Raw genomic sequence first — 25,787 nt, forward strand, 5'->3', positions numbered from 1 at the left:
GCCCATTATACAGAGTGAAGTAAGCCAGAAAGATAAAGAACATTACAGTATACTAACACATATATATGGAATTTAGAAAGATGGTAACGATAGCCCTATATGCAGGGCAGAAGAAGAGATGCAGAAGTACAGAACAGACTTTTGAACTCTGTGGGAGAAGGGGAGGGTGGGATGTTTCGAAAGAACAGCATGTATATTATCTATGGTGAAACAGATCACCAGCCCAGGTGGGATGCATGAGTCAAGTGCTCAGGCCTGGTGGGCTGGGAAGACCCAGAGGAATCGGGTGGAGTGGGAGGTGGGATGGGGAATACGTGTAACTCTATGGCTGATTCGTGTCAATGTATGACAAAACCCACTGAAAAATAAAAAATTAAAAAAAAAATTTGTTCTAATCCAGTATAAATAAAAATTTTTGAACTATTTTTCCTCATTTGCCATCTCTTTCCTTTGAATATCTATTCTCCTTCTAATTACTTTCATAGCTCTAGAGACTCAAATCAACTAAATATCTTTGGATGTGACTGGTATCTTTGATATGCAAATTGTCAAGAATAAAAAAAAATGATAAAGGCACAGAAGAGAGTAACTGGGAGAGAAATGGTTACTCACATGGCAGGGTGGAGAGCAGCACCATTTATAGTGACCGCACTTTTATCTTTAAAATACAATGTGTAAATCAATGATATTTCAATACAAATTTTTTAAAAAGTGGTCTCGCTTTATGTCACAAAGGCACAGTACTGGTTATAATTCAGGAGACTTTGAGAAAGAATTATTTATCCTTTCAGTTATTTGCATTCTTGCTTAAAATTCTCAAACTACTTCTAAATGTTTGATAACATCATAGTTAAATTTCTATTTTCATTATGAACCTTACATCTACTCAAGTTCACTAATATTCTTTTATTTAGATATTTAATTTCCATCAATATCATATATTATGTTTATATTTGTGTACATACATACATACACATTTATGGGACTTCCCTGGTGATTCAGACAGTAAAGAATCTGTCTGCAGTGCAGGAGACCCCAGTTCAAATCCTGGGTCAGGGAAGATCCCCTGAATAAGGGAATAGCAACACACTCCAGTATTCTTATCTGGAAAATTCCAGTGACAGAGGAGCCTGGTGAGCTATAGTCCATGGGGTCACAAAGAGTTGGACATGACTGAGTGACTAACACACACATACACATTTATATATAACTAAAAAGAGGGATTTATTCATTCAGCATATGTCTACTGTCTCCTTCTGTTTAAGACAATTTCCATATATAATGCATATATATGCATAACATATGTATACACACATATAACATACATGTGTGTATATACACACATATACATATATACACATGCATGTGTATATACACATATGTACACACACACACACACATATATGAAAAAACAAGGAAGCTTTCCTTAAAAGAATTGATGGTCCAGCTGGTGAGGGCAGTAAACTATAGACATAATTAGTAAGGTTCACACTCTGACTGAGCTTCCTGAGTGGCTCACTCCACAATGCAGGAGACGACCTGCAGCACAGAAGACGTGGGTTCGATCCCTGGGTCTGGAAGAGCCCCTGGAGAAGGAAATGGCACCCCACTCCAGTATTCTTGCCTGCAAAATCCCATGACCGAGGAGCCTGGTGGGCTATATTCCACGGGGTCAAAAGAGCCGGCCAGAACATAGCAACCAAACCACCACCACACTATGAAAGGGATGTTATGTGATAAAAGAAAAAGGGAAGCAGGAATAGAGCTCTGAGTCCAGAAGGACGTGGCAACTGCTGTTTTAAATACGGTGGTCAGAAGAGGCATATTCAGGTGAGTTTCAGCAAAGAATTGAAGGAGACGCAGAGTGTGGTACAGGAGTATCTAAGGAAAGTTTTCTAAATAGAAGAGAAAGATGGTGCAAAGGCCCTGAGGCATGTCTGCTAGACTCACAAAACAGCAAGAAGACCAACATGGTCAAAACAGAATGAATGAGGACAGGAGTAAAACTTAAGTTAATGACTATAGAGGGGGATTGCCTGGGTTGCAATCCTGTTCCACAGCCAGATTGACCAGTGTTAGGACTTTTATAGAGTGAGGCAGGGAACGTTGGAAGCGTTGAAGCAGGGAAGGTGTCTTTATTTGACTTATGTTTTCAAAGGAGTACTGTGGCTGCCCATTGGGAATAGAGTATGCATATTATTTACACGTGCTTTTTTCACTTTGAGAAAACTATACAGGCCAGTGTACTTAATTTTGCCCCTTTTTCTGTGTTACATAACATCTCAACCTCCTCTCTTTAAAAATGCAGTAGAAAGTTAAGTTTGTGGTTTCTGTCATATTTCGTAGTTCTTCCAGTTATTTTCTCATTATTATTGCTTTAAGCTATATTTGAGTTCTTGTTTATAAATACCCAGTGGATTTAACTATACATGTTACTGCCAAAAAATTATTTATAATAGCAGCAGCTATTGATACACACATATACTCACTATTTTGTGTAGATATATATGGAATTTAATAAGTTTGATGCCTCCTCCAAGTAGTTTACATATATTAATTACTTACATTAATTAATCTATACAGCATCTAATGAGATAGACACTGTTACTTATTACACTTGAAAGCAGAGGACTCTAAGGCACAGAGAAGTTGAATGACTTGTAAAACATCACACAGCTGACACATTATCAGACCAGAATTCAAGTCCAGCATTATGGCTTCAGACTGTGTGCTCTTAACTGTTTCATATCCTATCACTATTACTTGAAAAGCAATATTGTTAGGACTGTAAATGACTAAAGTTTCCTATTATTTTCTTTAAATATTTTAAAGATGAATTGAAAAATTCAGACAAGATATTTTTAGGGTATGATTTTCAAATAGGAAAATTTTCACCAAGAAGCTGTTAGAAATCAACAGGCAATGATCCAAACTCATAAATAAAGAAAAGTCACTGTTAACTGGGTAAATATTGGTAACCAAAAAAAGTAAATACTCTTCTCAAATCTGAATGATGTCCTTTTAAATTTGTTAAAATAAACATGATAATCATCAAAAAGGCAGGCAGTACATTAAGGCTGAGAAGTCATTTCCATTGCACATATGTCTCTTTAAAAGTCTTTTGAAGTGAAACTTTTGCTGTGTAGTCTCAGCCAGAAGGTGATTTCTTGGAATGTTCAAGTTAATTCATTTCAGCTGTCCTAAAGCCTTATAAAGTGCAAAAAAAAAAAAAAAAAAAAGCCTTTTACACCCTGAAAATTTCATGGTTTTTGTGCTTATAAACTCAAATCAGAGAAGAAATATCATAAAGTTCTACTTAGCAGGGCAAATAAAGTTGGCTTTTCTCAAAGTTCAATAATTGGTTTTTTAGAAAAATAGTGACATTGTAAATCATGTAGTTATGTATTTATATTTGAAAGATAAGTGGAAAAAAGATACAAAAATCTAATTGCTATTTATATCTAATCTTTCCATTGTCTGTTTATATTCACAAGTTAGAAAATGTTTTGTGGCAAAACCTGTCAAGTTCCTCTCTTCTGTCCCTCCCCTAACCCCCATCCCCACCACTCACTGAAATTCAAGGGGGTTAGGTTCCTGCAATACTATTTAGTACAGTCACTTGTACTGGAAAACCAACTGCTATAATGACAACTTTCTGTTGCTCAAACTTTCCATTCTGGGTTTGAAAATATAATAAACAAATGCATTGGGGGGGGGGTGCTGAAAATAATTTGAAATAAAGGTAAAAAGCCTGGACTTCCTATATATAGATACATCAAATCCTGGGCCCAATGTTTACCATATGACTTTGGATGGGCAGTATCATTTCTCTTTTAAGTCTCAGTTTCTCCTTCTGTCAACTAGAGATTTAAAAAAAACAAAATACCTGCATCCAAATTACTCTGAAGACAAAATTGTAAAGTTTTGGGACATCTGTGACATATATACCAAATACAAAAGAATTTGAGACTTTCCTTCCCATACCAGGGATCACACTCTTCAATAGAAGAGAAAAAAGAATTCCTGGCCTGCTGCCACCTCTTCTTGTGGCATCACTTCAGGCATTTTCCCAGGTAAAATCACACCTTCAGAGTTCTGGTATGCAATGAGTTTCAGGGATGGGACACGACACCTCCCTGGAGAAATCTTGAGGCATGAAGTAGAGGCTGACTGAATAAAACTGGGGTCCTTTTAGACCTGCCTTCAAGCTCAGCCAGTGGAAAAAGATGCTAAAGATGCTGCTCCGGATCAAGGAGAAGGGAAGAGAAGAATGGCACTAGTAATTTGCAAAAACACGCATGTATCTTGAGGATATTCTGCCAAACGAAATAAGCCAGACAGAGAAAGACAAACACCATATGATTTCACTTATATGCGGCATATAACAAACAAGATTAGTGAACAAACCACACAAAAAGAAACATATGTAGACATAGGGAACAGAGCAGAGATGAGGGAGCGCAAAATAGGTGAAGAGGGTCAACTGTATGGTGATGAGAACATTTTCAGCGGTGGCACCCAGTAGGGTCTACAGAAGAACAAATACAGTGTGCACATGAAACTTGTATAACACCCTAAACCAATGTTACCTTAATAAAATTTTTTTAAGAAAAAAAAAATGGATAGTACCTCTAAGTCAAAGTTCAAGGGCTACCACTCTGGTTCTCAATGTGTTCATGGTTAGAACAGAGACCAATAGAGGCTATGACCATGTGTTATGGAGACTCTGTTCTTATTTTGAACTTCACAAGCCATCCATCATTTGAACATACCTCTGTGTGTAGCAAGTTGAAGTGTCATTATTTGGATACATATCTAATTTCCCCATTGGAGCAGAAGTTCCTTGAAGGCAGGGACACATTTTTTGTCTTGAAGACTAGCCTAGCATTCATGTTTGAGGAACAGTAGAAGAAAAGTTCTCTCTATTCCTTCCTTTAAACTTTCATGGATCAGTAACCCTCACTTTTTTTTTAAATTTTGGTGTCACTGTTTTAATTTTATTTTATTTTATCTTTAAGTTCTACAATCAGATACTTGCTCAGAGTTCTGAAGAAAGCCCGTGTCCACCACACAGAGTAGGAATCAGTCCAGCAAATGATTTCTCTTCTAGCATTTTGCAGGCAAGGGTTAGTGGTCCTGAATTCTCACCTAAGTCTGATATTAACAAATCTTTTAGTCTTTAGTATCTCCACTGTGATATTTCTCCATTCTCTAAGAACTCACCTAAAACATTTTAAAATAAGCTGATAACTGTCATTTCAAGATAGCTCAGTTGGTAAAGAATCTGCCTGCAATGCAGGAGACCCTGGTTTGATTCCTGGGTCGGGAAGATCTGCTGGAGAAGGGAAAGGCTACCCACTCCAGTATCCTTGGGCTTCCCTTGTGGTTTAACTGATAAAGAGTCTGCCTGCAATGTGGGAGACCCTGGTTTGATTCCTGGGTTGGGAAGATTCCCTGGATATGGGAAAGGCTACCCACTCCAGTATTCTGGCATGGAGAATTCATGGACTGTATAGTCCATGGGGTCACAAAGAGTCGGACACGACTGAGCCTATTGTTCAGTCACATCCAACACTTTGAGACCCCATGGACTACAGCACACCAGCCTTCTCTGTCCTTCACTATCTCCCAGAGTTTGCTCAGATTCATGTCCATTGAGTCAGTGATGCTATCTGACCACCTCATCTTCGGTTGCCCCCTTCTCCTCCTGCCCATGATTCCAACTGATTAAGAGTGTGCATTTTAGTAGGGGCTAGATAATGAAGCCCTCTAATGGAGATAGATAATGGAGAAGGAAATGGCAACCCACTCCAGTACTCTTGCTTGGAAAATCCCATGGACGGAAGAGACTTGTAGGCTACAGTCCGTGGGGTCACAAAGAGTTGGACATGACTGAGCGACTTCACCTCACCTTAGATAATGAAGCAAATCCCTATTGTTTTATTTATTGAGAACAGACATGTTCAAATTCTTAATTTCTGTATGTTTTCTCTCTACCTCTGTGAAATGAAACATTATTTGGGAAATCTTGTAACTGGTCAAACATAAGGAAAAAAAGAAAAAGACTTTTTATGTAGCAATAGTTTTATTTTATATTTCTTGTGATACTTACTGAAAGATGTTTTTCACATTTATATAAACAGAGCTATATTTTATGCTTCTCACAGATTGAGGGAAGCATACTTTTAATATTTTATTTTTGATAAGGACTAAAGTGAAAGAAAGTAAAAGTGTTAGTCACTCAGTTGTGTCTGACTCTTGGGGACCTCATGGACTGTAGCCCACCAGGCTTCTCTGTTCACAGAATTCTCCAGGCAAGAATACTAGAGTGGGAAGCTGTTCCCTTCTTCAGGGGATTTCTTAACCCAGGGATTGAACCCGGGTCACCTACACTGCAGCTGGATTCTTTATCTGAGCCACCAGATAAGGCCTACACACTGTACTACTCAAAAGTTAAAAAAAAAAAAAAAAAAAAAGCCATTGGAAATAATTAGACAATAAGTTAGTGTTTATAAATTGGCAGCTTTCTTCTTTTGAAGGCTTGGTTCAGCTTTCATTAGTCGAATTCTATGAATTTAGATCATTTCTTCACTACTTTTGTATCCCTGCTCCCTCCATTTTGTCTTAGAATATATATATTTTAATTGTAGAATACAATATTCTACTGACTTAAAGTTCTGATTTCTTTTGCTATCCCACCACCAAGGATTCTACAGAATGCTGGGTATTCTCCACCTAATGCTCATCAATGGTGTTAACCATGTACAGAGCTTTAAACAACTAAGGAATATTTTCTCTACATTTAAAATCATATGCATGAATGCATTTCTTACCTGACTAAGAATACGGCCACATTTTCTTCCTATTTTTTCCACCAAATCAAAAATTGGAAAATTCCAAGTATTCAGTTGCTCCATAATTGAGTCCAAGTTATCCATGACAAGAGGTTCAGGAGCAAGAATTGGTTTGTCCTATAATGAAGATAAAAATATTTTAACAATGTGCAGTTTTTCTACACTGTTCCTTCTTTGGTAAGTTCAACAGTGGAGTTTACCTGAAATAAATGACTTTGGGGTGAATGAGTGATCTTAAAAAAAAAAAAAGTCAAAAGAAACAAAATATCAACCCCAAAGTAATGAGAAAAGGTCTTAATGATTCAGACCATGAGTTTTGCATTATGTGCCTGCCTATTGCCGGTTCATCTATGCTACAGAAAAACTGGATGCTTCTTTCATACATTAACATAACTGCTTTTTAGTCTTCTGTGGAATTCTTAAATAAAGATTCAAGGACTTCAGAACACTCTGAAATTGTATGTAAATTTATTGCTATATATTTATGTAAATTCTTCTGAGATGAGGATTCCTGGCTTATATTGAACTCTTAAAAGAAAAAAAAAAAGCCCTGAGTAGGGAGAGGGAGTAAATCACCCTTATTTTAATTGGCCAATTTATATTATTGCTTCAAAATCAGCATTCATCCTATAGAGTTACAATTACTACAATTTTCAGGTATTTTATTTAATTCATGTGATGCGTGGTTTCCAAAAAACATGCACAAATATATGTAAAGACAAAAATTTATAATGGGTACCAAATGACATTCTTAAGAGTTTATTTACCAGAAAAAAAAATAATGAGGATAAAGAAACACCTAAGTTATTTTATCTGACAATTTTAAACTATAAATAGTAGGACGGGATATGTATACATATATATATTCATAAATAGATAGATAGATAGATAGATAGTTAGGGAAGAGCCAGGTAATGCTAGTGGTAAAGAGCATGCCTGCCAGTGCAGGAGATGTAAGAGATGCAGGTTCAATTCCTGGGTTGGGAAGATGCCCTGGAGAAGGAAATGTCAACCCACTCCAGTATTTTTACCTGGAGAATCCCATGGACAGATAGAGCCTGGCAAGTTACTGTTCATAGGGTCACAAAGTTTTGAACATGACTGAAGCAATTTAGTACGCATATGTATAGCTATGATTTGCATTGTTGCATGGTAAAAACCAATACAACATTGTAAAGCAATTATTCTCCAATTAAAAAATAAATAAAAAATAAAAGTAGAAATGGTAAATTAGGTAAAAGAGAAATAATAAAAGCAGCAATGGAAAATCACATTATAGTCAACTGTTTTCTGCTATTTATTGCCTCCCCCAAATGAACCAGACTCAATTGTATGCTTCTGTCCTCTTTATGTGGAGCTCTTTAAATACACGGAATAAGTCATCACTAAAAAATATTTTAATGGGGAGCAAATGTCAATGTCAACCTGGTTTAATATAACAATGAAAATAAACAATGGCTCACTCCCTTAATCAAGGAGGTGCTAGAAAAAGCCAAAAGAAGTCCTAAGATAATAAATAGATTTCATTTTGATTGATTTTTATAAAATTTATCTTCCTGATTGAAACAGTTAATTTTCCTAGGCATATTTACATTTTTAGATTGGGTTAAGAAATATTGTAATCAGATGTGGAGATGAACACTTAAGTTTTTAATCATTAAATAATAGAACTGACCCTACGGGCTGTAGCCTGCCAGGCTCCTCTGTCCACAGGATTCTCTAGGCAAGAATATTGGAGTGGATTGCCATTTCCTCCTCCAGGGCATCTTTCCTACCCAAGGATCAAACCCACATCTCTTAATGTCTCCTGCACTAGGAAGTAGGTTCTTTACTACTAGCGCCACCTGGGAAGCCACAATAGAATCTTGAGACCAATAAGACTGAGATAGAGAAAAATAATACAGATATATATAGGAAGGGCTACAAGATACATATAACCCAAGTAAGACATGATTCAGGGATATATTTCTAAGTCAATTCCTGTCACAGAAGCCAATTTTTCAAGTAAATGAATGAGATAAGTGATGGGTGCTTACTAGGAACATCATGGTCTCTGGAGCATAGGAGCTGCAAGCTGACGTCTTTCTCAGAGCCTCTCTGGGGCCCTCGGTCTCATCTTCATTCTGTACAATATCACTGCTATCACTGTTGTTATTGGTTTCATAATCAGAGGTAACTTGAGTGATGTCATCTGTAATTAAAAGGCAATAGCTTATTATGAAACTTGCAATGAAAAAAGGGGTCCCATTTAAGCAAATAGTCCTAAAACACATAGTACAGATATCATAGTTAGGAAAATACCATTTTCCTGAGCTTACACACCAAGAACATAGGATCATAGGGTGGGCGAAAGCACACATTTTTGTTGTTGTTCAGTTGCTAAGTCATGTCCAACTATTTGTGACCCCATGGACTGCAGCACCCCAGGCTTCCTTATCCTTCCTATTTCCCAGAGTCTCAGCATACACATTCATTTTAACCCAATAAAATAGATGGAATTATAATCTGTGATTTATATGACATTTAATAATCCCTCAATAATAATGCTCAGGTCAGTAGTTGATACTTCTTTGTGATCCCATGGATTGTAGCCTGCCAGGCTCCTTTGTCCATGGAATTCTCCAGGCAAGAATACTGGGGTGAGTGGCTGTTTCCTTCTCCAGGGGATCTTCCTGATCCAGGAATCTAACTCAGGTCTCCTGCATTGCAGGCAGATTCTTTACCATCTGAGTTACCAGGGATGCGAATCCCCAAATTCCACTTTCTCTCTCCCTCACACGCTTTCCTCTTTGGTAACCATAAGTTTATCTTCTATGTCTGTGCATCTACTTCTGTTTTGTAGATAAGTTCACAGGTGTCATATAAACTCCTATGACTTTATATTTCTTTTTCTTTCATGCATGCACCAACACACTAAATTACCAAGCAGCTGACTAGAACCCTAACTCTAGAAATGTCACATGGGCAAGACAATTTGAGGTGATATCCAAGAACAAAGCAACCTGTAGAATATAGAAGCCGCAGCATGTGTCAAAGAGCATGGCAGGTCCTTGTATCCAATCTTGGTCCCTGGAGATCTGTGCTTCCTTCCTTCCTTCCTTCCCCATCTCCACTGTCTTTCATTGCAGTCAATACCAAACTGTGCTAATCAGAAAATGCACCAGGTAATGTCCAGAGTCTGAAGAACATGCTTCTGGGGTAAAGACCTCAAGAAGCTTCTTGTAGCTGAATAAAACACCTGTCTGAAATTTATGGGGTGCTTGCTATGTGGCAGATACCACAGAAAGCACTTTGTTTGTACAAACATGCTGAATCCTCTCAACAATCCTATGAGGCAGGTATTATTGCATCACTGCATTACTATTATGCTCATTTTACAGACAGGAAACTGAGGCACAGAAAGGCTTAAATTGCCCAAGAACCCACAGCTGGTACATCCTACCACCAGAAGCGAACTTATGAAATCTGAGTTGCTATATTCTACTTCTGATGAAATCCAGCTTTGTTTAAAATGGTTATTGCTTTCCATGACCTATGAAATCTTCACCTTTCCCTAAGTCACAAAGATATCTTCCTGTGTTTTCTTTCAGAAGTTTTACTATTTTAGCTTTTACCATTGGGTCCGTGCACCATCTCAGGATAAAAGTTGCATATGGTGTGAAGTAAGGGGTGAGATTCATTTTTTTCCAGCCCCTTTGGCTTGGAAAAGTGGATCTTTTTTGAAAGTTCAACAACTGAATAGGTGTGGGTCTAATGTGGCACTTTCTACTCAATTCCATATGATTCTATTTGATAATCTTTACACCAACACCATACTTTCTTCATTATGGTGGTTTAAGTCTTGAAGGAAATTTTGTTCTTTTTTTCCAAAACTGCTTAAATAGTCTAGGTTTGTCACATGTCCTCATATTGCTGGTGAATAATGGCTTTTATTATGTAGCCTATTCTGATCAGGAGTATCCTGTGGCACATTTTCAAGAACCTGTCTTTCTTTTATCTTTCTCATGCAACTGCTTCTATGTTAGAATCAGACACAGTAATTATAGAAAATATAATTGATAAGTTTCAATCCCAGAATCTGCAGAAAAATGAAGAAGCACACTCAAAGGCCACATAACTCTACAGGAGACCAAAGGTGATAAGGAAACACTCCTTATTCTATCAGCCCCAGTAGAGTCAGGGAAGATCAGGGATATAGAAAAGAGAATATTCTGAGTCTTCAGTGTACCATATCATATAATGGCCACACAGAGAATCCCCCTTTTAATTTCTTCTTGCCTATGTCCCTGGACCTTTGTCCACTGCCATAGCACATCATTCTCGTAGGCAAATAATCAGTATTTGCTGCATGTTAAAAGATGCTGGAGCAGATAATTAAGACCCATTCTTAGATCACTCTATCATCATAAAGTCTAACGTTCGTGTGTGTGTGTGTGTGTGTGTGTGTGTGTGTGTGTGTGCGTGCACACGTGCTCAGCTGTGTCTGACTCTTTGCAATCGCATGGACTACAGCCTGCCAGGCTCCTCTGGCCATGGAATTTTCCAGGCAAGGATACTGGAGTGGGTTGCCATTTGCTACTCCCAGGGGATCTTCCTGACCCGGGGGTCAAACCCTGGTCTCTTGGGTCTCCTGTATTGGCAGGCAGATTCTTTACCAGTAGCGCCACCCGGTTTCCTATCGCAATAACAAAAGCAAGTCCCTAGGGTTACACCAATAAAAGTAAAATAATAATTATTACAATAATTATGGCAGCAAACACTTACTCCTTACAGTGACCCAGAACTGTAATGAATGCTTTATGTACTTTAGTAATTTAACTATCTATAATCCTGTTCCAGTAGGACCTTTATTATCTCTATTCTACTGATGAAAGAACTAAGACACAGAGATTACAGACAGGTCAGAAGCAGAATCAGGATATAAACCAGGCTGCAATGCCTATTTTTTTGTAATACTGCCTCAAGAAAAACTATGGTTTTTACCTCCCAAACTCACAGTAATCTAAGCAGGGTCAATTCTCAGGCTCTGCGATGGAGATCTCCAGAACGTACCCTAAGATAGATGACCCTCCCATGTCCAAGATAAAATAGCATTTCTATAGCATTCTATACATTACAGAAAATGGTGTCTTATTTAAAAATATATTCATTTGTGTATAGACACAATAAACATTTTTGATAGCTTTGCATCAAAACGTAACCCATGATTAACTCTAGGTAGTAGGACTATGGATAATTTTGATTTCCTTCATTGTCTCTTTAAACTAGCAATCTAAAAAAATCAGAAACATATGTTACCTTTTTCTGATCAGAAAGATAAAAATAAAAAAATCTAGCAGAGCAATTTCCACTTTGAGGAACAGAATCCAAAGAAGAATTACCTGTTCTGCTTGGTGTCCGAATGGCTGCCCCACTTCTTTCCAGGGGCCCATCAGCAGAAGTCCCTTGGGAATATGGTCTGCCACAGCTGAGAAATAATGGAACAGCTGTAAGTAGGTCCTTTCTTTTCAGAAAATTATAGGCACACACCACGTATGTATACATTAAGATAAATAACAGTCAAATATTCTGGCACTCTACTTATTCCTTTGATGGAAAAAAATCATTTTGTCTTATGTAAGGACATTGATATGTGGGATACTGTTTTGGGCAGTGGTAAGGAAAGCATGTTAAAAAGCAGAGACATTACTTTGCCAACAAAGTTCCGTGTAGTCAATGCTATGGTTTTTCCAGTAGTCATGTATGGGTATGAGAGTTGGACTATAAAGAAAGCTGAGCACTGGAGAATTGATGCTTTTGAACTGTGGTGTTGGAGAAGACTCTTGGGAGTCCCTTGGACTGCAAGGAGATCCAACCAGTCCATCCTAAAGGAGATCAGTCCTGGGTGTTCATTGGAGGGACTGATGTTCAAGCTGAAACTCCAATCCTTTGGCCACCTGATACGAAGAGCTGACTTATTTGAAAGGACCCTGATGCTGGGAAAGATTGAGGGCAGGAGGAGAAGGGGACGCCAGAGGATGAGATGGTTGGATGGCATCACCAACTCAATGGACATGGGTTTGGGTGGACTCCGGGAGCTGGTGATGGACCGGGAGGCCTGGAATGCTGTGGTTCATGGGGTTGCAAAGAGTCAGACACGACTGAGCAACTGAACTGAACTGAGCTGAGGGAAAGCATAATCAATACAAAGGATCAGATACTCTGTTCAACTCTCATGCTCTTCCACAATCAAGATCATATCTGAGGTGAAATGAAACTGTTGGTAACTTTCTCTCAGGTTATTTAGAGAATCCTGGGATAGTCGGCTACATACTTACAGCAGTGATTTTAGAAGTGCCCATGTGTATTTGGTTAAAAATATCTTTCCCAGTGGAATCACTTTGTGTCTGCTAAAAAGCTTCATGATTAGATTTATTTCTGTGGGTTATGTCCAAAAAGCCCTTTAAAAAATGACTGCAAACATGAAAATTAAAAAAAATGGTAGATTATTTTTATTTTTTGCCATAAAATTTAATTACTTGTTTTCAGATGGATCAGTTCACCTGTTAAGGCCCTATGGAAATGAATAAAGGATACATACATTTTGATAAACAGTGGACGTACACCTGACCACACAGGATGCAAGTTGAGAAAAACAGATCAAGGGAGTATACTGTGGGTAACGGAGAAAAAGGGCTTCCCTGGGGGCTCAGTGGTAAAGAATCCTTTTGCCAATGCAGGAGATGTGGGTTCTCTGGGTCGAGAGGATGTCCTGGAGAAGGAAATGGCTACCCACACCAGTATTCTTGCCTGGAGAATCCCATGGAGAGAGGAGCCTGGAGGGCTACAATCCATGGGATTGCAAAGAGTCGAATATCAACAATGGAGAAAAATGAAGGTCCTTGAGAGATGGGCAGGGTTCTTTAACAGAGGAAGTTGGAGAAGGCAGGCTACTTTTGCTTTCTCAACAGTTTTGACTATTTAATAAATTACAAAGTAATCCCACAAATGGTCTGGCAAATTTCTTCTCTCACTTATCTTGTTTAGAGACTTGACTAGGTTTTAATTCTGTATTTTGTTTCTGGGTTCTTTCATTCTGCCTAATATTATTCATACAAGGGGTCTCAGAGAACTTTTGTTTATTTGCTATTTAGCCACAAATTACTCACTCTAAATGGAAAAGAGAAGAATCATGGTTTATAATTGAATATATTAAATATCTCATCACTTTTTCCCCTTGAATTGTGTTTATATGTGTAGTAGAGATAAGCATTTCCCAGTTAGAGTGTTTTCATCCAAAGCAAATTTATTTTTCAAGCCTTGAATGTCAGTGGAAAGCATCACATACAAAATATTTCTAATTATGAAATCCCGCCAGTCTGATTTAGGGACTCAAAAGAAAATGACATAACCGAAGGAAAAAGCCCATAGATGTAAATGATGGGTTTATGTTCTGGGATGAAACTTGGTAAAAGTAGTTTACTAGTCTGAAGATTTTTCTTTGCAAGATAATACTTGAAAGGAACATTTAAATTAGGAGTTCAAATAGACTACCTCTCCTGCCAGAAAAACAGCTTGTTGCATAGACATCACAGCAGCCAAGAGACCCGGATTCAACGCCAAGCCCTTCAAGTTCAGCAGGAAAAACCACAATAATTAGTCGTGTGTTTCTGGAGCTCTCTGTGCCTACATGGGTGGCTGCCTTGAAGGCAATAATAAAACATGGTTTGAATTATAGATTTATAAAGCCCCAGCAAATAAAACACACACTACTGGATTTATAAACATTACTGAACAAGTAGGCAGTGAAATTCCCTTGTTTTTCTCCAAAACCTCTTTTATAAAAATCCCATTACATTCTTTCTGCTAAGAATACAAAAAAAAAAAAAAAAAAAAAGTCTGCGGTGAGCAAAGCTACGGGAGTGGTATAATACATCTTTTCTGGATCCCTCGGTTCTTTCTATAGGCAACTGATTTCTCACAAGTCTGAGGCTCACAGTGGGAGTGTCTCCCTAGAAATGCTGAAAGCAGATGTCATTGAGTCTGGGGACTCCCTTGGGTTTCATCTGGGCCCAGGACGCACGCCACAAAAAAGTGTTTCTTCAGGGTGTTCCCCCAGACACTAGTTCCATGGGCAATTATTGGGTGTTAACCTAAAGAAATGGGTTCTGTGGTCAAGTAAAGTCAGGAGATGCCAGAGGAAACAAAACTCAAGGCGTTTTCTTTTTGCAGGACTTCTCAGAGCTTCCAATAAAGTGATGTGTGTTGTAAATCACTAAACGGAAAATACGATAGGCCTGTTTAAACACAGAAAAAGATGGGATTAACATCCCAAGGGAATGATTGTATTGAAAATGGTGTTATGCAGAGAGCAGCAGAGTAAGTTTTGAATGGTGGAATAACTTTTCACTCCGGTCCTAACCGCACACAAATTATCTTCCCTTTGAAAGTATTTGTAAAGAAAAAAGAAGCAAAAATAAAGATTATAAAAATAATTATTTAACACAGAATTTATGAACAAAGGGTAAGAATATGAAATTTGTGAGGCTTAAATTTGAATTCACTGGTCAAATCTGGGTCTGTGACCCAGTATTTAATATAAGAAGACCAACATGTAACTTATTTATTCAAACAGTTATCGTCATTCATCTTAGGGGGGAAAATAACATTTTATTCAAGGCACTCTCATAATTATGCTTAATTTTAAAACACTCAACTCTTTTCTACTTAAAAAAATTGCAATGCTTTAAAGCAGCTATTCAAGATGAAGCTATTGCTGAAGAGCAATAGTATGTTAATTGGTAGAGGAGGTATTCCTTTTTTAGTGACAATACAACAAAATAATTAATCTTGCCATGTTAGATCCTTTTTTCTTATCCCCTGTAAGAGACAACACTTTGTCTCTCTGTTTAAACATGACAGGGCAGCACAAGCAATTGCTTCATTGTATTCAGAGATCCATTTGAGAACAGTAGTTAAGTAGTTTACTTAAGACTTAACAATTCTCTCTTTCTTTATTAGGTTCCCTAGTGAAAACAATGTGCCACATGTTATCCGCACATTTTTTAAGTGTCACAATGGGAAATGCAAACTTAAAAAAACGGTACCTTTAAAATCGGTATAAAATTCTCCCTGGAGAACAAGTAAAAAAATATCCCAATAAAATACCAAATTATACTGAATGACTCGATAGGAGTTTTTAATTAGATGTTTTATGCATTAGATGTTTTAACAGCAAGCAGATAAAATATACAACTAATTATTTTATATCAGCACCAAAGACATGTATGGAACATAAGGTCTCTAAAATTCCTAATAATGGAGAAGCACTGAAAAATTAAGTTTCTATTCCAGCGTATTCAGCACAGACCACACTATCTTGTACTTTCTTGTCAACTACTTAGGCAACTTACACAAAGCCATGTGGCCTGTGGTGGGAGTTCCTAAGAGGAAAACCAGTGTTAGTTTTATTATTACCTAGACTCCAGTGAACAACATAAATTCCTTACCTGCTGCATATGACAGGTGGATTCAGGATCTGAGGAGAAAGATCAGGGGCGCTCTGTGTGTAAGTTAAGGCCCGGTGAGAACTTAGGCCTGATTTGGCAGTTGCCTCGGAAGACTCTGGAAACTGCACTGCAGAAATTTTGCTGACAGGGCTGCTGGCGGGGGTCCCGTGGAGAGGTGAAGAACAGGGTGAGGAAAGAGGTGAAATTTTCACTAGGGAACCTGATAAAGAAAGAGAGAATTGTTAAGTCTTAAGTAAATGTCTTTGAAAGTCAAACTTGCAGCTCTTAGCCTTCCCTTTGGATTCCTTTTGACTCAGGAAGGACCATGTGAGTCCTCAGACCACAGGGCCAGCCTTCTCTGCAGACAGGCTGCTCAGCGGGGGCATCACCGCAGCATGAAATATGAGAAATGAATCATCATGAAAATTCAGTGGCAATGCTGGCAAGTTCAGTTAAAGCCCTGGTGTCCTGGAGTAACTTCAGGACAGAAAGATATTATTTTCTAATTTTTATTGGAGCATAGTTAATTTACAATGCTGTGTTAGTACATCAATGTGAATTAGTTATATATATATATATCCACTTTTTTTAGATTCTTTTCCCATATAGGCCATTGCAGAGTATTGAGTAGAGTTCCCTGTGCTATATAGCAGGTTACTATTAGTTACCGATTTTATATATAGCAGTGTGTATATTTTGATTCCAATCTCCCAATTTATCCCCACACCCATCACTTATACTCTGGTGACCATAAGGTTTTCTACATCTATAACTCTACTTGTTTTGTAAAGATGTTCATTTGTAACCTCCCCCCGCTTTTTTTTTTTTTTTTTTTTTTTTTTTGTAGATTCCACCTATAAGCGCTATCATATGATATTTGTCTTTCTGCAGAAAGGTACTATTTTCTCCTTTCATTTTTGTTTCTTCTTGGCATTATGACCTGATGATAATAGTTAAAAATTTCTCATATGTTTGCCTTCTCTTTGGTTATGAGGTTTTTAGTAGCAACAGGATCTGCCGTAGTTTTCAACATTATTGTATGTGGAGCAGAGTTTTTTGGCAGGCATTGGTTGCTTAGTGGTGGTGATGGTTTAGTTGCTAAGTCATGTCTGATGCTTGTGACCCCGTGGACTGTAGCCTGCCAGGCTCCTCTGTCCATGGGATTTTCCAGGCAAGAATATTGGAGTGGGTTGCCACCTCCAGGCAATCTTCCTGACCCAGGGATCAAACTTGTGCCTCCTGCGTCACAAGCAGATTCTTTATCGCTGAGCCACCCCTGGTTGCTTAAAATATGTCAATGAAGAAGATCCATTCTTGAGAGGCTTTCTTAACCATCCACATTTTCAGTGAAACTAACTTTCGTGTGTCAGAAACTGTTTGGATCAGCATCGTTTCTGAAGAAAACATTGAAAAACGTAACATGATCCTTTTCAGATGAAACGATGGCCTCAAGCTCAAATGATAAGTGTGGACATTTGTGCCAAACTGTGTTTACTCTCGGTTGTGAAAATTTTAAAGAGCACTGGCATCGATTTCCAAGTGCTGACGTCTGAGGACCGGGATGATGTCTTTTGAAGTTACTCTCTCCAAATACAGAGAGAGCAGTCTGCCCTAAAACTGAAGGAGAGAGAGACAAAAAACTTCTAAACAGCCTCCTGCTTACTATTTCTCATGACTACATGGCTAAACAGTCTACTGTAAAGCAAATAAAATGAAATCCTTAAAAGTCATTTTTCTATTGCTCATCACTCTGGGGAGATGTACAGCTAGCGATATTCACATCACTGAATAAGATGTCTGGTGACCTGGCAGTTGGCCTAGTTTGCTTCCAATGTCCAGTTCTCTCAAAAGCTTTATTTGTCACACCCAGAGGTTTTCTGGTCCACTGAAAGGAATATTAGGCTTGTTGACAGGCTTTTATAATGTTTAAGTTTCTTGTTAGCACTGCTATTTCTTGTTTTGTCTACTTTAAAGGATAAGAAATTATACTCTTCTTTTGATTAAATGTGGAGGCCAGTTACCCCTCCAAGTCCTTTTCTCAATATTTCTATGGATTCCTGATCAACAGCTCAATGCCAGCCTATGTTGAACAAATGAAACCACTTTGACCCAGGAAGATTAAATAACTTCCCCAGTTTTACAGTGAGAGGAAATAGAACATGGAGTGGGCCTAGCATTCTTGGTAGATTGTGCTTTATTAGCACATTATTCTATCAGAAACTACCCAACGAGGAAGGAAAATTTATTACCTGCTAGGTTGCATCTGTTTTGCTCTTCACAGTCACATACCTTATGGCTTTCATTTTGATTTCTATTTCTATTGAAAAGATTTATTTTACCAAAGAAAAATCAAAGTGTTAGTCATGTTTTGACTCTTTGTGACCCCATGGACTGTAGCTCACCAGGCTCCTCTGTCCACTGGATTCTCTATTCAAGAATATTGGAGTAGGTAGCCATTCCCTTTTCCAAGGGATCTTCTTAACCCAGGGATCGAACCTAGGTCTCCAGCATTGCAGGCAAATTTTTCACTGTCTGAGCCACCACTGACAAACTATCTCATTATGTAATTTCATGAACCAAAAGACAACTAAGTGCACTAGATTTTTAACTCACGGTTTCCCAACCAACCTATCGTGTGCAGCAAATAAGTTACAAGTGTTCTGGAAGTACTAATGGTTGTACATTTTTTATCAATTTGAGTGCTCCAGGATAAATTAAATTTTACTATGATCACTAATATAATTTGATTTTCTTATCATTATTATAAAATAAATACAATTTTCACAAACCTCTCAATTCTTTTCATTTCACCACAGCTATATAACATCGTATTTGCACATATCATTATACAAATATATAAGCTCTCATTTAAGAAAGGTTAGAAAATGTTAGTCTAATTTATACTGTTTATTAAATTAAGGCTGACTGAGTCTCCAGATAATCTTAGAAAAGCAGCTTAACCATTAAGGAGCTGGATACAAGTTTGATGTGGTTTAAAGGTTATCAAGGTATTTGCACAGAGTAAGTATCCCAATGATTTATTCATTTAACAAATATTGATTGTGTGACCCATTCCAGGGAGTAAAGGATACGGTAGTGAATGAAAGAAAATTCCCTGTTCTTGGAGCTTTCAGGGGAGACAGAAACTAGAGAAAGAAGAGAAGGAGGAAGAAGAAGAAAGCAGGGTGAGGAAGAAAAGAAAGTCAGGGAATTTTAACTGATACAAAGAAACTATTATATAGAGTGAAGTAAGTCAGAAAGAGAAAGACAAATATTGCATATTAATGCATATATATGGAATCTAAAACGATAGTACTGATCACCCTACTTGCATAGTAGCAAAGAAGACACAGACACGTTGGATACAGTGGGGGAAGGAAGAAGTGGGATGATGAGAGAACAGCACTGAAACATAAACATTACTATATGTAAAACAAATAGCCAGTGGGAGTTCAATGAAGGGAACCCAAAGTCAGTGCTCAGTGACAACCTAGAGGGGTGGAATGGGGATGGAGGTGGGAGGGGGGATCAAGAGGGAGGGGACATATGCATACGTATGGCTGATTCATGTTGATGTATGGCAAAAACCATCACAATATCATAAAGTAATTATCTTCTAATTAAAAATAGATAAATATATACACACACACAAATAAATATATTTCATCCCCAGAAAACAAATAATGCAGAGGGTAGAGGATTGAGAAGGACAGAATGCACTAAGGGTAACATTTGAACAGAGACTTGATAAAATAAGGAAGACATTTAGATAAGTATTGGGGAAAGCATGTTCCAGAAAGAGGGACCTACCCGGGGGTTGTCAGAGGATCAGTTAGGAGGTCAGTGTGACTGCAGGTTAGCAAAGAGGAAGGAGGGGCAGGGAACATGGTCAGAGAGATGGAAGGGCAAGGCTATGTGGGGCTGGCCAGGTCATGGCAAAGTTTTAATTGCTGCATCATTTTTTTTTTAAAGGAATTATCTTTTTTGTGGTGGTTGTTTTTTGTTTGTTTTGTTTAGTTGCATTGCAAGGCATGAAAGATCTTAGTTCCCTGACCAGTGATTGAAACCGTGGTCCCTGCAGTGGAAGCATGGTGTCTTAACTACTGGATCACCAGGAAAGTCCCAATTGGGTGGCGCTAAGTGGTAAAGAACCTGCCTGCCAATGCCAGAGACATAGGAGATGTGAATTCGATCCCTGGGTCAGGAAGACTCCTTGGAGGAGGGCATGGCAACCCACTCCAGTATTCCTGCCTGAAAAGTCCTATGGACAGAGGAGCCTGTTGCCTACAATCCATAGGGTCACAAACGATCCATACAGTCCATAGAGCAGGACTTGAAAGAATGACAGGGCACGCACAGGCACACCAAAGAGACTCCTGACAGGCGCCTGGCTGGAACTGCTGAAATTCCGCGTTAGGCAATTTCTTAATTATCCTGATAACTAATTGTGAGTTTGGGGATAGTTTCCTAGCACTTTTTAAAAGCAGTTGAAAGCCTGTGGGAACATGATCCATTTCTGTCTCCACACAATATATTTTCTGAAGGCAATTTATGAGAGGAGTGATTTTCTTCATTGTTGATTTTTAATAGCTGCCAGCTGATTCTCCCAGAGACACGCAATTCGCTCTTAAAAATACAAATTTAAAAATCCACTCAACGATTAGGGTTCTTGGAACTCAGGGATTAACAAAATGTAAAACAAATAAGCAGAACTAAAGACTCCAGACTTACTGCCTGGGATGAAATTTAAAATGAACCTTGCAACAGAGGAAAAACACTTTGCTTCTGCAGGGCTGTGAGGTTGCATATTTTGAACTATCTGAACAAGCAGGGGTCTTGGCAACTCCATGAAAAGCAAGAATATTTTTATTCTACAGGTGAGAAGATAAAGGCATAAACATATCAATTTCTTTTTTCTCAAGCCAAACTATTTCTCATAGTGTGCCTTATCTTGGTTTACTTAAAATTTTAAAAGCATAAATGGTTAGGAATGCTGTAGAAAATGGCCATATATTTACATATATTAGTCTTCAAATAGGAGAGATGACAAGTATAGATAATAACCAAATAAAAGAAATGAAAGTGAAAGTTGCTCAATCATATCTGACTTTTTGTGATCCATGGAATTCTCCAGGCCAAGATACTGGAGTGGGTAGCCTTTCCCTTCTCCAAGGGATCTTCCCAACCCAGGGGTTGAACCCAGGTCTCCCACATTGCAGACAGATTCTTTACCAGCTGAGCCACAAGGGAAGCCCAAGAATACTGGAGTGGGTAGCCTATCCCTTCTCCAGTGGATCTTCCCGACCCAGGAATCCAACCGGGATCTCCTGCACTGCAGGTGGATTCTTTGTCAACTGAGCTATGAGGGAAGACTACTCTTTCTTAAAAGGAGAAACTGCAAATAAAATTATTTCACAGAAAAAGGATATTATTGTATGTCATCAGAAACAAATTACTTTATAAGATTATTTAAAGTGTAATCATGTCTAAAGTTAGAGGGATAGAATTGATAACCTCTGAAGTCTCATCCAATCTTATGTTACACAAATACACACACACACATACACATGAAGGGACTGAGATAAATATGCATGCTTTCAAACATATTTATCTTCATTTTTTTTGAATAATTTTAAGAGACTCCAGGAAAAAGACCCAGATCATGAAACACAATTCTTTGGAAGATTCAGACCACTCTACTCTAAAATACTTAAAATTAAAAATTTAAATATAAAAACATAACTTTAAAAAGTTCTAAAGTACCAACTCCTTTGAGTAATTGAGTCTTTAGTTCTTTGCTCCTGAGAACATGAGAAAATGTGTGTCAAGACACAAGGAACTTTGGGCAATCAAAAGAAGATGATAAACAATACTGGAGGGAAATGATTTAAATGAATCCATCTGTTTGTGCTTTAAAATTCTGTTTAATTTTCATTGAACAAAAAAGGGACCAGCCTGTCTGATAAATACATGCCTCTTCTCCACACCCACAGGAAAACAGCTCCAATATTTTTCCAAAACAAAAAGTAAAGTTACACAGATGCAAAAAGGAAAAAAAAGAAAAAGAAAAAAAAACCCAAAATCACAATGCCATAATTCAAGTTCTCTCTCATTTCAAATTTTCTATAGGGAAAACTCAGTCTAACTTTCAGGTGTAGTGATATCTGTAATCATTGCAATAGGATTATCAGAATGATAAAATTTATAAGAATCTGGAAAGGGAACGACTCACTGCAGCTGTGATAAGCATGAATCAGAGAGATTTCAAAAGGAGAATGACAGGCATTTTTACATATTCAGTGGCTCAGAAAAGCAACACAGAAATATAAATTATATTTATATCTCCTGTTTTCAGGCTTTAATCAAAGGACTCATATGTGATTTCATCCATTTATTTTATATTAGTAACTGCATACTAATTGGTTGTGTTTCAACTGTTTAAATGAATACTGATGGATGGAGCCAGAGGACACACTGTTTACTTGATTTGCGCAAAGAACAGATTTCATTAGTCCCATCTCAAAACAGGTCATTTATCTTCCAGTGTTTCTGTACACTAAGTTTACACTTGCATCCCCCTATCTATTTTGCCTACTGCTTCTTACTTTCCTCCTCACACTTTATTTAATTCCATTTCCTTACTCTCTTGGACATATAAAGGGGCTTCTCTTGGCCTCTTTCCACATTTTCTTGAAACCCGGGGCAGGGGTGGGGGCTTGGGGACGTGGGTGTAGCAGGGCATCACGTTCACTTAAATCACATCTATTTGGCAAATCAACCCCAGCCTGCCGTCCATGCAGGGAGATGAGTTCCCAAACAGAAGGGCCCATCTGATCAGGTAGAACTGTACTTGAGTTTCAGTTCTCTTGATTCTCGATGGATAGTTCTCCTCCTTTTGGCAGACTTTCAGGGATTTAAACTGAATTCAGCATACACAGGATACAGGCTACTTTGCAAACATTTAGCTCTGCTGTGAGAGCAGTCTAAAGATGGAACAATGTGAAATCCTTCCCAAAGCAATCAATGACAGAGATGTTTTATGTGCTTTAAGATAAGAATGTGGGAGGGTCTTGCCGTTACTGTGACTCTGTGTGTGTGTGTGTGTGTGTGTGTGTGAGAGAGAGAGAGAGAGAGAGAGAAAGAGAGAGAGAGAGAGAGAGAGAAAGTCAGTAGTATCTGACTCTTTGCGACCCCATGGACTGTAGTCCACCAGGCTCCTCTATCCTTGTTACCTTCCAGGCAAGAATATTGGAGTGGGTTGCCATTCCTTTCTCCAGGGGATCTTCCCAACCCAGAGACTGAACCCACATCTCTTGCATCTCCTGCATTGGCAGGCAGATTGTTTAACACTGGGCCACCTGGGAAGCCCAACTCTCATCTCTACCTTTGTGGTATCTTCTGTGGAGCCTCTTTCGTTTCACATGTTGCCCTTCTTAAGCACGGGCATATTAAGTCAGGAGCAGGACACAGAATCTGAGGTTGTTCCTCAAGTCTGTCTCATCATTTGTTCTGTTATTTCCAGGGAATACACTAACCATTAATTTCTATCTTCTTGATTTTATCATGTTGGTTATCTTAAGAATTTTAATTTCGTGACCCAATGAAGAAACCAAGAAACAGAAAATCGAATCCTGCCATTATCTTATCCTCAGCTAGGGGCAAGACCAAAAAAAAAAAAAAATCCTAATTTTAAGTTATCTCAATTTGTCATCCTCAATTTTTTTCTAATAAGTCTGTAGGACAAAAGAAAAAATTCTGGATTAACTGTGTGTCCTTGGGCAAGTTACTCAATATTTCTGCCTCAGTTTCCTCATCTGAGTCTGTTTCCTGAGCAATATAAGAGTGCAGAACACTTCAATTGATCCTTCATCCCTTGAGTTACTTGTTATTATTGTCTCATATTTTAATTCTTTTCCTTAAAAATCTTTTTTAAAAATACCTACAATCGGAAAACATTGGGTTGGCCAAAAAGTTCGGGTGTTTCTGTAACATCTTACGGAAAAACCCAAACGAACATTTTGGCCAACTCAATACTATTATTTATGCATATGATGTTTGTTTGAATGGAATCATGATTTCCTAATTTATCTGTTCATCATTGCTATTATACCTGACAAATTTTCCTCTGCTCTTCTTTTTCTTTCTAGAATACATCCATCATACACTTCTTTAGTTAAGATCTGGTAGGTTGGTAAAGTTGTGACTTGCCTGAACATGTCTTTAATTTATTTCTACTCTTTTGAAACAGATTTGCCCAGTGCACAATTTTAGGTTGACTATCATATTCTCTCAAAAATTTAAAGAAAACATTTTTTCTGTCTTCTGACTCCGTTTATATACAACAGTTTTGCTCACAAACTGACTGAAGGGACTTTTCTCTGGCTAACTTCAAGATTTTTTTCATCTCTGGCATTCTGTGGTTTCACTATTCTGTGTCTATGTTTAAATTGTTTTTTTCTTTGTCCTTTCCTTTTTAAATGGTTTATGTTTCCTATCCTCTACTAAAACTATGATTATGTATATTAGACTTTCTAATTACTCCTCCTATGGCTCTCAGAATCTATTACATTTTCCAACTTCTCATCTGAGCTTCATTCCGGACACTTTCTTCACAGTCTCTGCCAGTTTACTAATTCTCCAAAATTTTAATAGTCTTTTATGCCATTTAACTTATCATATTTCCCTGAATATATTTCCAAAAGTCATTTAGCTTCCCTGCAATCCCTCATTTCTAGCCTTTATTCCCTCGTGTTTTTCTTCAAACACCTGAGTATTTTTGTCACTTAAATAACTTAATATTTTTTAAAAAATTATTTGGCTACACAGAGTCTCAGTTGCAGCATGTGGGATCTAGTTTTCTGACTAAGGATCCAACCTGGGCCCCCTGCATTGCGAGCATGGAATCTTAGCCACTGGACCACTAGGTACATCCCACTCAACACTTTTAGAGATCTGTACAGTTGTTTTCCTGTTTTTTCTAACTTGTGTTATTTCCTTGTACATTTATAGAGATCTGGTTTGTAAGTTCCAACTGGTTTGAACTTTATATGTTGAAGCTGCATGGCTGTTAACTGCTGATGCTTTCCTCCAAAAATTACCTATACATATTTTGTAGGGAGCCAAGGGGTCCTTCCTGACCTGCCTCTTAGGAAATCTGTATGCAGGTCATGAAGCAACAGCTAGAACTGGACATAGAACAACAGACTGGTTCCAAATAGAGAAAGGAGTATGTCAAGGCTGTATATTGTCACCCTGCTTATTTAACATGTATGAAGAGTATGTCATGAGAAATGCTGGGATGGATAAAGCACAAGCAGGAATCAAGATTGCCAGGAGAAATATCAATAACCTCAGATATGCAGATGACACCACCCTTATGACAGAAGCAAAGAAGAACTCAAGAACCTCCTGATGAAAGTGAAAGAAGAGAGTGAAAAAGTTGGCT

The 25,787-nt window shown here is 38.0% G+C and overlaps 1 protein-coding gene across 1 annotated transcript in view; it reads right to left on the reverse strand.

Annotated features, from left to right (window-relative positions):
• PDE3A (phosphodiesterase 3A) overlaps positions 1-25,787 on the reverse strand; it is a 355,000-nt gene that overhangs the window by 26,887 nt on the left and 302,326 nt on the right. Inside the window, exons 6-9 of the mRNA XM_065940638.1 lie at positions 16,343-16,562; positions 12,236-12,321; positions 8,891-9,045; positions 6,834-6,971 (exon numbers count right to left, since the gene is read on the reverse strand). Of these exons, the coding sequence (XP_065796710.1) occupies positions 6,834-6,971; positions 8,891-9,045; positions 12,236-12,321; positions 16,343-16,562 (599 nt within the window). The remainder of the gene's footprint in view (positions 1-6,833; positions 6,972-8,890; positions 9,046-12,235; positions 12,322-16,342; positions 16,563-25,787) is intronic.

Source organism: Muntiacus reevesi, chromosome 1 (assembly GCF_963930625.1).
Source record: "Muntiacus reevesi chromosome 1, mMunRee1.1, whole genome shotgun sequence".
Taxonomy (NCBI): Eukaryota; Metazoa; Chordata; class Mammalia; order Artiodactyla; family Cervidae; genus Muntiacus; species Muntiacus reevesi.